Source organism: Tetrao urogallus, assembly GCF_951394365.1.
Source record: "Tetrao urogallus genome assembly, chromosome: 2".
In the NCBI taxonomy this organism is placed as follows: domain Eukaryota; kingdom Metazoa; phylum Chordata; class Aves; order Galliformes; family Phasianidae; genus Tetrao; species Tetrao urogallus.
Window position 1 is genome coordinate 5,313,155 of NC_136814.1, and position 13,168 is coordinate 5,326,322.

Genomic DNA, 13,168 nt, shown 5'->3' on the forward strand with positions numbered 1-13,168 from the left:
TCTTGCAAATCCACAGCTCTCCTGCAGGATCCAGATATAATGTCCTTGCAGACACGTAGCTCTCACTACTCATAGAGAAGCTCCTCCTTTTTTTCTTCCCACCAATGCTGACAAACGACAGACAGCTGAGTAAACTTAAAATCTAGCTTTTTCTTTACTGGAATCCTAGGATTTGTTAATGAAAGCCTCTATCTGTTCAATTGACCTACATAATTATAGCTTACTTCTATATTCAGCCGATACTTTTATCACCGTTATATGACAAATGTTTTCCTGATGATATCAATGTAGTAGAGTGTGAAATGAAGCATGGTGTGGTAGCGTGTGTTTCAGAGAACTGGCAGATGGCCTGCTTTTTTTCTTGCACCAGTTTCCTGTAAGGGACCGCTTCATTGGCAGCCTTACGCCAAGTCCAGGTTTGCGTTTGTACAGAAGAGCAGCTGAACTGCAGATGTGGAAGGTGGATTGCCATGCCCACAGGATGAGACCACTGTTGGTCAGCACAGTGATGAGCCTGCACAGGTCTGTCATTGCTGACAAGCTGAGGCAGAGCCAGCCCAGCTGAAGCCCATGCATCTCAGCCTGCAGCTTGCCTTGGTTTTGTTGACTTGCATGGTGTTTGTCCCCTTCTGCCAGCCCTCACCTGAGCCGGGGCTTGGTTTAGATGACCTGCAAAGCTCCCTACCAACCCCTGTGCTTCTGTGAACCAGGGATCACTGAGTTACCCTGTGCCGTTCCGTGGCTCTCTGTCATTTCAGTACTCTACCTACTTCGTGTCACTGCAGCGTAGCAGAGGCATTCTGTTTCTTCTATTTGTTGCTATATGCATATTTTGGGTTCCTTTACTAACCTTCCTCTACCAGCTGCCTTGTTATCAAGTCAGTGGTTGAATGCAATTGGCAGTGATTCTTCAGAAACTGTATTTATTTTCCTGTTGCTGCGGAATTTATTCAGTTGAGGGAAATGAGAAAGCATGCTCCTTGCTCAAGAGGAACTGAGAGACATTTCTTCAGAAAAATGCTTTATTTATGCATTTTGAAAATGTCTCATTTTCCTTTTTAATTTTATTTACATGCCAGTTACTTACTGTAGCATAGTTTAAAATGGATACAGCAAGTCCGTGCGGCTGTGTTTCTTGGAGTAACTGGGGTAAACAAAAGTTACTGTATTTTCACAATACTTAGTTTCACTGTCTTTCTGAGACTTAATTTTTGAGTAGGCAGCAAATAATAAGGTTGTCTTTGGCTGAATGAGTTCAGTAAGGCATAGTAGGTTATTTAGAAGATTCACAGCTCTCCTCTTTAGCCTTCAGCGCCGCCGATTGAAATTAGGGCTGCAGCTGATCCATTTCCTTTTCAGGTTGCGAGTGACCACAAAAATGATAAAGCTAGCAACTTGTCAGCTTGTTTTTCCAGTCATCACATGACTGTGGTTGGTGAAGAAAAAAAAGAAGAAAAAAAGAAGAAAAAAAGAAGAAAAGCCCAATAGCAGCAGCAAAGTTCTTGGTAGGATACTACCGTCTGTGCTTCCGGAAGGGCCAGATTTACCATGGTAATGGGAATCAGCTCAGCATGAGTGAATTCATTTTGACTACTATAATACGTCTTTGACAAGATGATTATATGGGTTTGGTTGTAAGATTATACTCCTGCTAGTTTCACAACTGAAGGACAAGTGAACGTATTGAGTAACCCTACCTCAGGCGTGCTGGGCTATGCATCTCATTTGTTCCCTTTTATTGTCATACATTCATGAGGTTGAAGTGTTATGATTACTGTGTTGTCAATAGCAAGTCTTAACCCACATGACCATAATGAAGCTCATTTGCTCACATGTCTGCTCTGATTCAGAAAGCATTTTTAGCCCTGATAGCAATATTGGATTTCAGACCATGTATTGGATGAATGCTCGGTGCTTTTTTTAACAAACCTGGTAAGAGTTTATTTTCCACGCCATCTAGTGCACACAGTTCAGCAAATACTAGCTGTGTGGTGCACAACAAGGTGGGGGGGTCTTCTATACATTTCCACAGTGTCAAAATGTGGCTGTTGAGCTCCTATGAGAAGAACATTATTAAACATCATTGGCAAATACATAAACTGAATAATGCTAGTTATTCCATTTTGACAGTTGTGTTGACTGAACAATGGGAGTGGGGTTTGATTTCAGAGCAGTCTTGTAAAGCGGTATGTCCCTGATATGTGCACAAACATCCCAGTGTAGATATTTTCTGAGAAAGTAGGGGAAACTCTGAAATGAGCATTTGTGCTGAAATGTGTTTGTTTTTTCATGACTTGCTTCAAAATGAAACCATTAAAACTGGCAAATAAGTGTATTAAGATTGTGATGAGCTGTTCTCAAACCGCAGAGAAAGGAGCAGACGGAAATGAATAAAAACCTTTGTAGCATTTAGACTGTGCCAACAAAAAAGGACCTTTTTGCCTTTCTTTTTTAATTTAGGATGATCTGATGTACCGAAAACATCTCAGTTAAACTGACAGGCTCTAACACTGACCCCTGCGGCTACTGAAGTGTTTTTCTGGATTGACGTTTGCTTGTTAGCATTATAACCTAACAGCTATAATCCGTTATCATCATCTTCAGCTATATCATATTAGGGGTTCGTTATTTAGTACTTAGGTTTTCTTAATGGACTTTTCATGGGGAGGCAGCATTACCTGTCTCTGAGCCGGACATTTTTAATAACATGTAGCAGTGAATTGAGGACAGTAAAAGAGACAGATAAAGCTCCCAGCACCTCCGTACAGTCTGAGTCCCTTAAATAGACTTCTATTAATTTTATCTCACAGAATTCTTGTTACGCCGCTTTTCATTGAAGAACGTGTAGTATACATTTTCCAAATACTGCACAGACAGATTAGGCATACAGCAATAGACATTCACAATGGTGTGAATGTTTTTCTGCTAAATCCCCTCAGCACAAAAGGCCGGGCGTTTGTCCTGCGTGTGGAACAGCAGGGAATTCATTGCATATTTTTTGAATGTTAATAAAACAGGGGGACTTGAATATTCTCAGCAGTTGTTTTTAAGGGAATAAATGGAAATATAAGGGGAACTTCGGCATGCATCTCCACGCTTACTGTCTTCTTCAGCCCCTATCCACACTTTGTTTCTCTAAAAGAGCACAATTATTTAATATCTAATGTGTTGAAACAGTTCTGTAAAATTTTATCACCCTTTCTCTGGGAAGTTATGACCACAAGAGCCTGCATAACATCCCGTTTGTTTCACCGCTATTTCTCAGATCAGCGTGATAATTTTCAGGACTAAGGTGATAAAGGCCTGGAAGCAGATGCAGAAGCTCATAAGTCAGAAGATCTTTTAAAGCTTTCATAGACTGTCTCCGTGGGTAGTGTCTGCCCAAGGACACATGAGAAGCAACAGAGTTCATTTGGAACGGCGTTCAGTTTTTGTTGTTGCTTTGTTGTTTATTTGTTGGCAGTTTGGAGGTATAGCCATGAAACACAGAATGAAAGTAGGGGAATAGACATCTCTTAGCAACATGCAAAGAGGAGGAAAGGAAATTCCTAAGCTTGGCTGAAATTAGAGCGATGCCGGTAGCCAAGGTCAATGTTGGGAGCTAGCAGTCACTTTTCTATAAGTATGTACTAAGGTGGCTGTGCTGTCTGGGCTGACTTCGCAAGTCACACAGATGACTTCAGCTGTGAAGCAACTGGCAAAACCATGAGAGTTTTCCTCCAGGATTCCAAGTAATTTTTATAGATTTTGCGGTAGCAAGTCAGCATGAACAGTAATGAAGAAGGCTGTTCTTTCCTGAGCTGAGAGAGGCATAAGTGGCAGTGACTGCTTACTTCAGTGTTTGCCATGGTTGGAAGATTGAAAGTTGATCCTGGTAACAGACGACGAGCTGTGGTTAATGGGCACTGCAGCGGTGTTACCCCATTCTGAAAGAGCTTTTCAGGAGCAAAGACAGCCTGTCACGTTCTGGTGATATAGCAGGATCTGTTGCCAAAATGTAAGCTTTGCCACTGCAGAATGTAGGAAGCACAGCCTGTGTCGGAGACCTGTGCGTGCTGGTAAGTACATGCTTCACCTCACACCTATCATGGGCATACAACCTACCAACCCCCCTTTTTCTCTAACCAAACAAACCCAGTGAAGTCCTTCAGAGGCTCTGCTTGTCTGCACCTTACAGATAATGCTCCTTTGCCTTTTTGCGCCCCTGTCCTTTTCAGTATTCTAGAGGAGCGCTCACTGCAGTAACATGGGCCAGTGTCACTCTTATTACTTTACCTGTTTTATCTTTTGTGAAATTGAGCCTTTAGCCAGAATTGTCTGAGCTGCTGCTCCAGGAGTCGGTTAACTGTGAGGCTCCTTGAGCTTATTTCTCTCCAGTAATTTGATTCCCACGTGCTCACTGAGATTGCTTTTTTGCTGAAAGCGAAGTGGGGAGGGCTGTGTGTGTGTATGGGAGCGGGCCAGAAATGTTGTGGCAGACAAATGCAGCTCAGAAATAAATAAATAACAATGCAAAAACAGGCTTAAAAAGATCCCATCTCGTTTTATCTCCCTTTAGCCCGGTCCTATAAAACCAAATATTTTTCTGTTAGAGAATCAGAGAGACAGGGCTTTTTGTGCTGGTGCACGGTGTGGAACAGGAGGCCAAACTCCGTCTTGCTTCTGCATAAAGCCAAAAAGATAATCCTTTTATTTAAATTTACCAGAGATTGTTATGAAGCACTAAGTAGGTTGGTTTTTTTAGTAGTAGTTGTCATCATAAAAGGTTTCTGTAGATTTTAAGATCTTTTCTGAAATTGTACACAAGATTCAAAGCTTTTGTTTTGATTGCTGATCTATTTTATTTTGTTTATTTTACGTTTGTGGTTACTTAAGAGGAATTGAATACCAGTCAGGTGAGCTTCTATTTAAGATTGATTAGCATGGCAGCAGTTTTCTAAATAATGCACAACTTATTGAGAGAGCAATAATTCTGTAAAGTTGTTAGCGTGCTCTTACAGTTTTGGGCAAATACCATACTGAAGGTGAATAGAAAACCAAGCCAGAAAAGTGAATCTTGCTGGAGGGAGGATTGTTCTGAAAATGAACCATTCAGAGCATAAACAATGCTTTATTAGTTGTCTGAAATCTGCTTTTCTCTCTCTACGTGGTCTTCATTTTATGTCCAGGCAAGCCTACCAAACTCTTGGTGCAGAATTTCTGTATTATAAAGTCATGCTTTCTTAGATAAGATGTTACTAATTCAAATGGACTGTCTGCTTAGAGGTCTGTTACTTTACATGACCTAAATACGTTGTTCTGGTGGCCAACAGGCTGGCCATGAGCCAGCGGGGTGCCCTTGTGGCCAAGAAGGCCAATGTTACCCTGTGGTGCATTGCAAAGGGCGATGCCAGCAGATCAATGGAGCTGATCCTCCCCCGCTGCTCTGCCCTGGCGAGGCCACACCTGGAGCACTACCTCCAGTTCTGGGCTCCCCTGTCAAAACAGACAGGGATCTCCTAGAAGGAGTGCAGCAGAGGGCCACAAAGATATAAAGGGCCCGGAGCATCTCCCTTGTGAGGAAGGGCTGAGAGACCTGGGGCTGTGCAGCCTGGGGAAATGAAGACTTAGAGGAGATCTGATGAATGTTCAGCAATATCTAAAGGCAGATGGGAAGCAAATGGATGAGGCCAAGCTCTTCTCAGTGGTGTGTAGCAAATAGGACAAGGAGGAATGACTTAAAACTTGAACATAAGAAGTTCCATACAAGCATGCAGAACTTCTTTACGGTAAGGGTGGCAGAGCACTGGAGCAGGCTGCCCAGAGAGGTGGTGGAGTCTCCTTCTGTGGAGATACTCAAGGCCCATCTGGACGCCTGCCTGTGTGACCTGTTGTAGGGAACTGCCTTAGCAGGATGCCTGGACTCAGTGATCTCTTGAGGTCCCTTCCAACTCCTGCAATTCTGTGACTGCAATACTGTGAAATAAAACCACTGAAGCATTCATTAGTTTGTGTCTTTGGTCACATGCCTTGATGATAGCAGCATTGTTATTAAATGTCATGGGAGTATGTGTTCTCAGCAATGGTGGATGTATCCACAGCAGTAGTTGTAGGATCTTGGCTAATTTTTCATCTTGGACCTGGAAAAAAAGGAACACACCTATGTTTTATGAAGAAACATGCAGAAAGGAAGTGAACCCAAACAGTGACCATTCTACCCAGCTTGTTGGATAGCTGTCACTTGTCTCTTGAAAGTAACGCCAACAGAAAAAAGCACTTACAAATCCAGTTTGGTTATGGAGAGAAACGCTGGGGGCATGACTCAAGGAGGGCAGAGAGATTTTGTTTGTTTCTCAGTCTAGCACTGCATAAGTTCTGAAAAGAGTTAAAAAACATAGCTTTTGGTGGCTAACAATCCATGTCAAAAAGCTGGGTGCATCTACTGCTTTTTGCAGTGTCTGTACTTCAGGTTACGGCACGAGGGTGTGATGTATGATGTAAAAAATGCTGTATGCATGCATCTGTGTGCCAGATTTCATGCCTGTTTCTGTCGAGCCCCTTTGCTTGCTTGTACGCAGCGCCTGCAGCTCCACCTCTTCAAAGGCTGTTCTATTAATCTAACCTACTGAGGGCTATTCATACAGCTTATGGGTTTTTATATTTAAATCCTCACAGAAATGATTTGCTGCCCTCAAGTTAGGATTTTAAAGGAAAATTAAATTAAGGCTGCCTAAGTAATGAAAGCATCTTTAGATATGATAGATAGAGACCATCAAAGCAAAAAGTCTGCATCCCTGGAAAGATTTCTGATATTGTTTAGTGTTAGGGGGAGTTGCTATTGCTAGTATATCATGCAATATCAGGCCTTAAATTTCTATGCTTATGCTTCATGAATTCTTTAATTTCCAAAGTTGTTTGTTATGTTTTAGGTTATAAATTAAGAGATCTATATGTCAAGCATTTTTATCCTTATGAAACCCATGGCACTGGGATCATAGTGTTGTATAGCTTTGCTGACAGATGGATTAAAGAAAGAACTTGTGCCGTGAGATGTAAGCCTAGCATTTGTTACTGTGATGTATGTTATATTGTCGCCTGCCTAGTATGACACATGTATAACTCTCTGTTGTTCCTAGAGCTGCTGAGTTTTCCTAACCAGAGCTAAAAACAAACAGTCAAATCAAAAACACTAGTAGAAAATCACTGCCCCTGTTTTCAATTTGTTTACCTAGGAAAAGAATGAATATTGTCACCTAAAACCTTTAAAAACAATCTTTAAAATGGAGCGGTGACCAAAAGGAATCCCAGGCCTAGACCGAAGAAGGTGGGAACAGAATCCATTTTCTTATAGGTGGAGAAAAATGTCTACCTTCAATTTATCTCTCATTTCTTCTGTCTTCAGGTTTTCCAAATGAGCCTGCTGCTGTCATTGCCCTTAACACTACTAAGGAATGGTTAAGCAAGAATCACAATGAGGTATGGAATAAAATGTAAATTTCCCAATTTTTTTTTTAATTTTTTTTTTTTAAAGGTTATGGACTTTGATGCTGAAACTGTGGAAAGAGTAAACATCAGCTGAATGTTTAGTCTGAAACAAATGAAATCAGGCTGGGACAATATGGCAGGGCAGAGACTGTTATATTTAACATCTACGCTGGAGTTGAAGGGAAATACCTTTGTTTGAAACCACACTCTGCGTTTCCTGTGCATTGTATTCTTTCCTGGCAAAGTAAAAGTCTATTCTCTTTCTGAGCTGGTTCTGAGCGTCACAGTTTTCATCTAATAATGAGGAGAGTCTTGGAAAGGAAATGTATGTAATAGTTGTCAGTGGAAACAGTCCCCAAAGGTCACTGGTGCTCAGGGGCCACTTTACAGTAAAGAACCTATGATGGTATTTTCTATTTTTATTAGTTTTTTGGTTTGCTTATGGTTAACTGTTCATCTTCCCTAGAACTCTCAGTAAACATGTGATTCAACAGTGATTTTCTAACAGCACCAGCCTTCTTCCAATGACAACATGATGGTTATTATTTTTATAAGACAAAATGCTTTCAACAGCATGATCTCCAGATCTTCCTTTTCTCGTTTTTGTCTTTCTCTGGTTTTTGTTCTTAGCAGTCTGATAGTTCCTAATACTGAATTGGAGAAATGTGACAAAGAAGCAAAGAAATGACAGACCAAATGAAATAAACATGATGTCTTGAACTGAAGAAACGCCTGCCTCCTGTTAATGATAGCAAGCAGATCTCAGACAGCTCAAGTTGTTCAGTATTTTTGTCTGAAAATATTTAACAAAGGAGAAGAAATAGATACAGGGGTGTAATTAGTAGTATATTTCCCTTATCTGTGTATTTTGCAGAGTATTTTACTATTATACAGAGTATTGCTAAGAGATTCTGATGATTGACAGGAGGAATTTAATAGCTTTATGGTTTGGTGGTTTTTGGGTGTTTTTATTTATTTATTATCATTATTATATATACATTTTATATAACTGAAAGGAAATACTGTATTGAGATTTGAATGGTAAACTGAGATGTTTCAAACCTGAATGCCAAAAGGTACAACAAGGGATGCTCGGTCAGTGTATCTTTGTGCTTCCCACTGAACACTTGGCATTTTCCATGACTTAAATATTTGAGCAGTGGAGCAGATCTGGACTGAAACTATTCTCTTTATTCCAGAACTAAGTTCTTCTATTTCAAAAACTGAATATGTGTAATATAAACACATATTCCCTTAATTACTTTTTTCTTAATGTTATTAGAAGCAACTTGGCTTCGTTTGGTAGAGTGCCTATCACATGTATAGAAGCTTTCTTGATGAAAGCTCTTTTCTAGAGTATTCTGCCCTATCATTCAGCCATTGCTTCTCAGCTGTATGATGACTTTACCTTTTAGTGTAGACTTTGAGTCTTCCCTTTTTTTATTTCTGCCTTGACTCAGCCTGGAAACCCACATATGCACTACATGTTCCCCCTTTCTTTTCATCGGTGTGCTGCTTCCACAGTTTTCTGGTTCCCTTCATAGACTTCAGCTGAGCTCCTCCCTTGGTTTTCAGGCAGCTTCATCTCTGTCTTGGAAGCAGACTTAAGGCTCATAGCCCACAGCGACTGAAATGATGATGATTGTTGTATATATTTTTGACTCCGATTGAGCTGTAAGCACTTCTTGCAAGTAAAACATAAAATTCCATTGCATCTGTGGCCTGCACAGATTAATGTAAACCATGAGCTCTGAATAAGCACGATTTCTCCTTTCTCACTGTATTATGTTCCCTTCTGTTTCCTTAGTTTTCTTGGCTGTCTACCTTCAAACATCCTTGCTTACTCCCCACAAACTCAAATTTCATCTGAGTTCTTTTTAAAGAAATACCTAGAGCTTATGGTGTTGTACAGTGGAAAGAGCTGTTGTTTTACATTTCATAGGTCGATCAGCAGCAAAATTAAAATACTTAGCACAGGACAGTGGTATCTCATGCAATGAAGGCGATCTTTGGGGAGCACACAGTTGTTGGGTCACTGTTTGTTTGTAACAAGGCGGGTATACTTTGTCTGGACTAAATGAATTGACATAGCACAACGTTAAGTGTGAATCAGATCCATTGCTTTGGATTTGCTTTGGGGCACTGGGTATTATTCGTCACCCAAATGTTCCACCCAAGTAGCTCATTGTACATCACTGACAGGGACTACTTATGTCTCAACAACAGAGGCTACTCTTACTGCAGGTACCGTAGAGATCTCCCTATAAGTTTTTGTCACAGAGATAGAGCAGCTCCCTCTATTCCCTCTGGAGCTAGGAGCAAAACCTTTAACAATTTGCCATGAGGACATCTTTTCAGAAGGCTGCCCGTATTTCACTGCTGTAATCTCTGGCCAGAACTGCTCCCCTGGCAGTGGCTGTGCTGTCAGAACAGGTCAGTCTGTCCTGCTAACAGCCTCGCCTGAGCAAGAGTCCTTCTGCATTTGGCTGTGCTGGACTTCAGTGAGTCAGCTTCTTCCTTTCATTCCTTCCTGAGGAATCTTTAAGTGAAAAATCTTGTCCATGTTCTTCTCCTTCAGCCCCAAAGATGTTTGGCTGCCATTTTTTGTCTTGCTAACGTCTCGTACTGCTTGTCCTAACCAAAACCTCCACCTGTGCACGTAGAATGTAAATTGGATGGATTCGTGAAGTTATACTGCAAGGCAGAGACCAAAATGAGAGTGTACTCACTAGGAAATATGCCTATCCCACAACACGCCGGACAACATCACGTAGGTAAAGCAGATGGAAACCTGACAAAATGCTGCAGTCTTTTGTTGCACTGTATGGCTGCAGTGTCTTATCTGCCTTCCTGCATCCCAGGAAACCGTGGCAAATCTGTGAAATATGAGGCAATATTGTTGCTTTCTCCTCTTTACCTTCATGTAGGACTTTCTCTGCTTTGATGCTGTAATGAGGATTTCACCCAATCTGATATTAATTCAAAATATAAATAGATCAGTGGCTATGTTCCTCAGTCTGCCTGGGGCCCTGAAAATCTAACCTAAATGACTCCATTCTTGCGAGCTGTGTTAGAGTCCTAAAGTTCTCTGCCATAGTATTTACAAGAAAAGTGATTTGCATTTAATGAAAGGTTTTCTCTTCCAAGTCCATTGTTGTGCTTGACCCCTCAGGTGCTTGCATAAAAACTTATTAGCATGCTTAACTTCGAAGTGGCTCAGATGAATTCCTCATTACCATGCAAATGAAGTTAGCTCCTGTCTGAGGTTAATTGGTACAAAGCTAGGGAGAGAGGGATCCATTGTAATGGACTGAACGCCAACCAGCAGCCAGGCAGGGCAGCAGCCATGGCAGCCAGACGGCCTCAAGCTTAACTACACCAAGTCCGCTAGGGAAAACAACAGGATTGGAAGCAATGGTTGGTTCTTAGTTGCTTGTAACACGCAGCACTGCTCTGGTCTTGAAATGCAACTCTAAGTCAAACTAATTTCTGGCCGTGTTTTACACCAAGGTCTGCTGACTTGCAGCCAGAGGGCAAATCTAGTTTAGAAGCTGGTAAATGGTGTTGTACTGTAAGCATAGAAATCCCTTGGAGCAGGCTCAAAGAATGGCAACAGTCAGCAGTACTGGGTTAATTTACTGCGGACCACCTCGGCTATCTCCTTAGCAAACTGCATTTTCACATTTCACAAAGTGCTCTACAGGTTTAATAGAATTCTTCAGAGCACAAAATAGAATTGATTCCTATCCTTTAGGAAATTATACACTGGGATTCATTTAAAAAATGCACATTAAGCTCTTTGAGCAATTTTGTGCATTTCTTTTTGGGATGATTTAGCAAGGATGGAGGTAACTGCCACTTGACTTCCCCCAGTGCATCACAGAGGAAATGTGACACCTTTAAATACTTGACCCCTGCATTTTTTGGAGTGGTGGTGGGGTTGTGCTTGTGTTTTTCATGGCAGATATCTTTGAATATTTGCAACGTAAGGTACTGTTATTTTCCAGTGCTTTAGGATCACACTGTGTGTCTCAAAAGGGTGGAAAATAAAAAATGCTCAGAGTGTGCCTTACCTTGTGTCACTGACATGAAAAGCCTCAGGACCTTTTCAGCGCCCAAGAAAAGACTTTAATTTAACAGCACATTTAGCTCGAAGTATTGTTCTTTCTCTTGCACAATATCTCACAACATTTATTATGCGCCTCAGTAGAACAACAACCCGGAAAGTGTGATTGCAATATGTGTTCCATTGAAATAACTGATGCAGATTAAAAGCACATAGATGGAAAATAAATCAGCACGTTCCTGAATCCTTTTCATTACAGTCACTATTGAAAAGAGACTTTTTCTTACTTTGCCTAAAGTACATGAGATATGAGATTCAAGTCTATGTGTTTTAGCAAGTTGTTACAGGTTATTTTACTGTTCTTTCTACCCCCTCCTTCCCCAGAAGAAGGGAGGGAGAAATTGCACATTTCCAGCATAACACAGTGAGGTTAAAAAATAAAAATCAAAAAACAGCAGAACAGTTTTCAGTGACATAGGCAGGACCAGAAGTGCTGTGTATCTCAGGACCAACATTTTGAGGAGGAAACACCTGGTTTCTCAAGTTAGGCTCACCATAATATAGAGCCCTGCACCTGTGCTTTATTTTGTACTGTGCTTCATCCAAATCACAGCGGTATTTTCCACTGCTGAGACAGTCAAAGTGGAATTACCTTTCCTGTGCACTGATTCCCATATGTGGGAGCAGTTGGCTTTGCCTTGCGGGCAGGCACTGCAGTATGAGACCAGGGAGAGCTGGGGAAGCATTCCCTGCACTGGGACCCATAGGGTTCTCTGTGTCTTTACAGAGCTCTTCACTGTGATGCAGCAAGCATGGTTGGGCAGGGCTAGAGCAGAGCAGTGAGGGAGAAGCTTCCCCAGATGTGCGGTGCAGCCGGGTGGCCCCGTGGGCATTAATCCAGCTGTGCCATGTGTTGGCCACCCAGTGCAAGCCTGCTTTGAGGCATCTCTGCTCTAAGAGTTATTGTTGCGGAAATTAAAAAAAACATTGCTGTTAGGTGCCTGGGGGAGGCAGGGCAGCTGTGTGGGCTAGCAGATATGGGGCAGGACCTACAGGAGTGCTCCCAGCCTCCCAGGTGACATCTGTGTGCTAGGCAGGTTATCCTGAGTTCCTAAAATGGTGCTGGGTACCAATAGCATCCATTTGAGAGAGGTAGATGTTGCCTTGGTGAGCCTCTGCCTGGAGCAGAGGGAGTTGCTGTGCTCTGTATTGCCGAAGGCAGGATAGTGCAGGCGTGCCTGAGTGAGTTTTCAAAAGCACTACAGCTTTATTTAGGGGCATGCAAATAGGATCACAGCATCACATGCAGCGCTCTGCAGGTAAGCGTGGCAGCCCGGTTGGGTACCGTGTCACTGTGGCTGTGTGCTGTGCAGTGGTACGATCCGTGGGTGTACGTGTTGGAGGTGTGAGACAGCAGGGAAGGAGCATTTCTCGTCTCTCCCTTCAAAACTGGGTCAGGCAGCTAACACGAAATTGCTTTGCCTCCTGAGCCTATGAAAACATCAGGACAACCTAATTTCGGTATTTCTGTAATCTGCTTGACTGAAAGATAATTTTTTTTTTTTTTTTTTAACTTTCTCTTTCCCCCCTCCTTTTGGTGGTCCCAATGACCTAATTTTGTCTCCTTGTTATTCAGAG

At 41.9% G+C, this 13,168-nt stretch overlaps 1 protein-coding gene across 1 annotated transcript in view; it reads left to right on the top strand.

Moving 5' to 3' along the window:
- MACROD2 (mono-ADP ribosylhydrolase 2) overlaps window positions 1-13,168 on the top strand; it is a gene marked incomplete at its 5' end in the record, with an annotated part of 837,700 nt that overhangs the window by 573,867 nt on the left and 250,665 nt on the right. Inside the window, 1 exon segment of the mRNA XM_079550710.1 lies at window positions 7,382-7,455. Coding sequence (XP_079406836.1) covers window positions 7,382-7,455 — 74 coding nt within the window.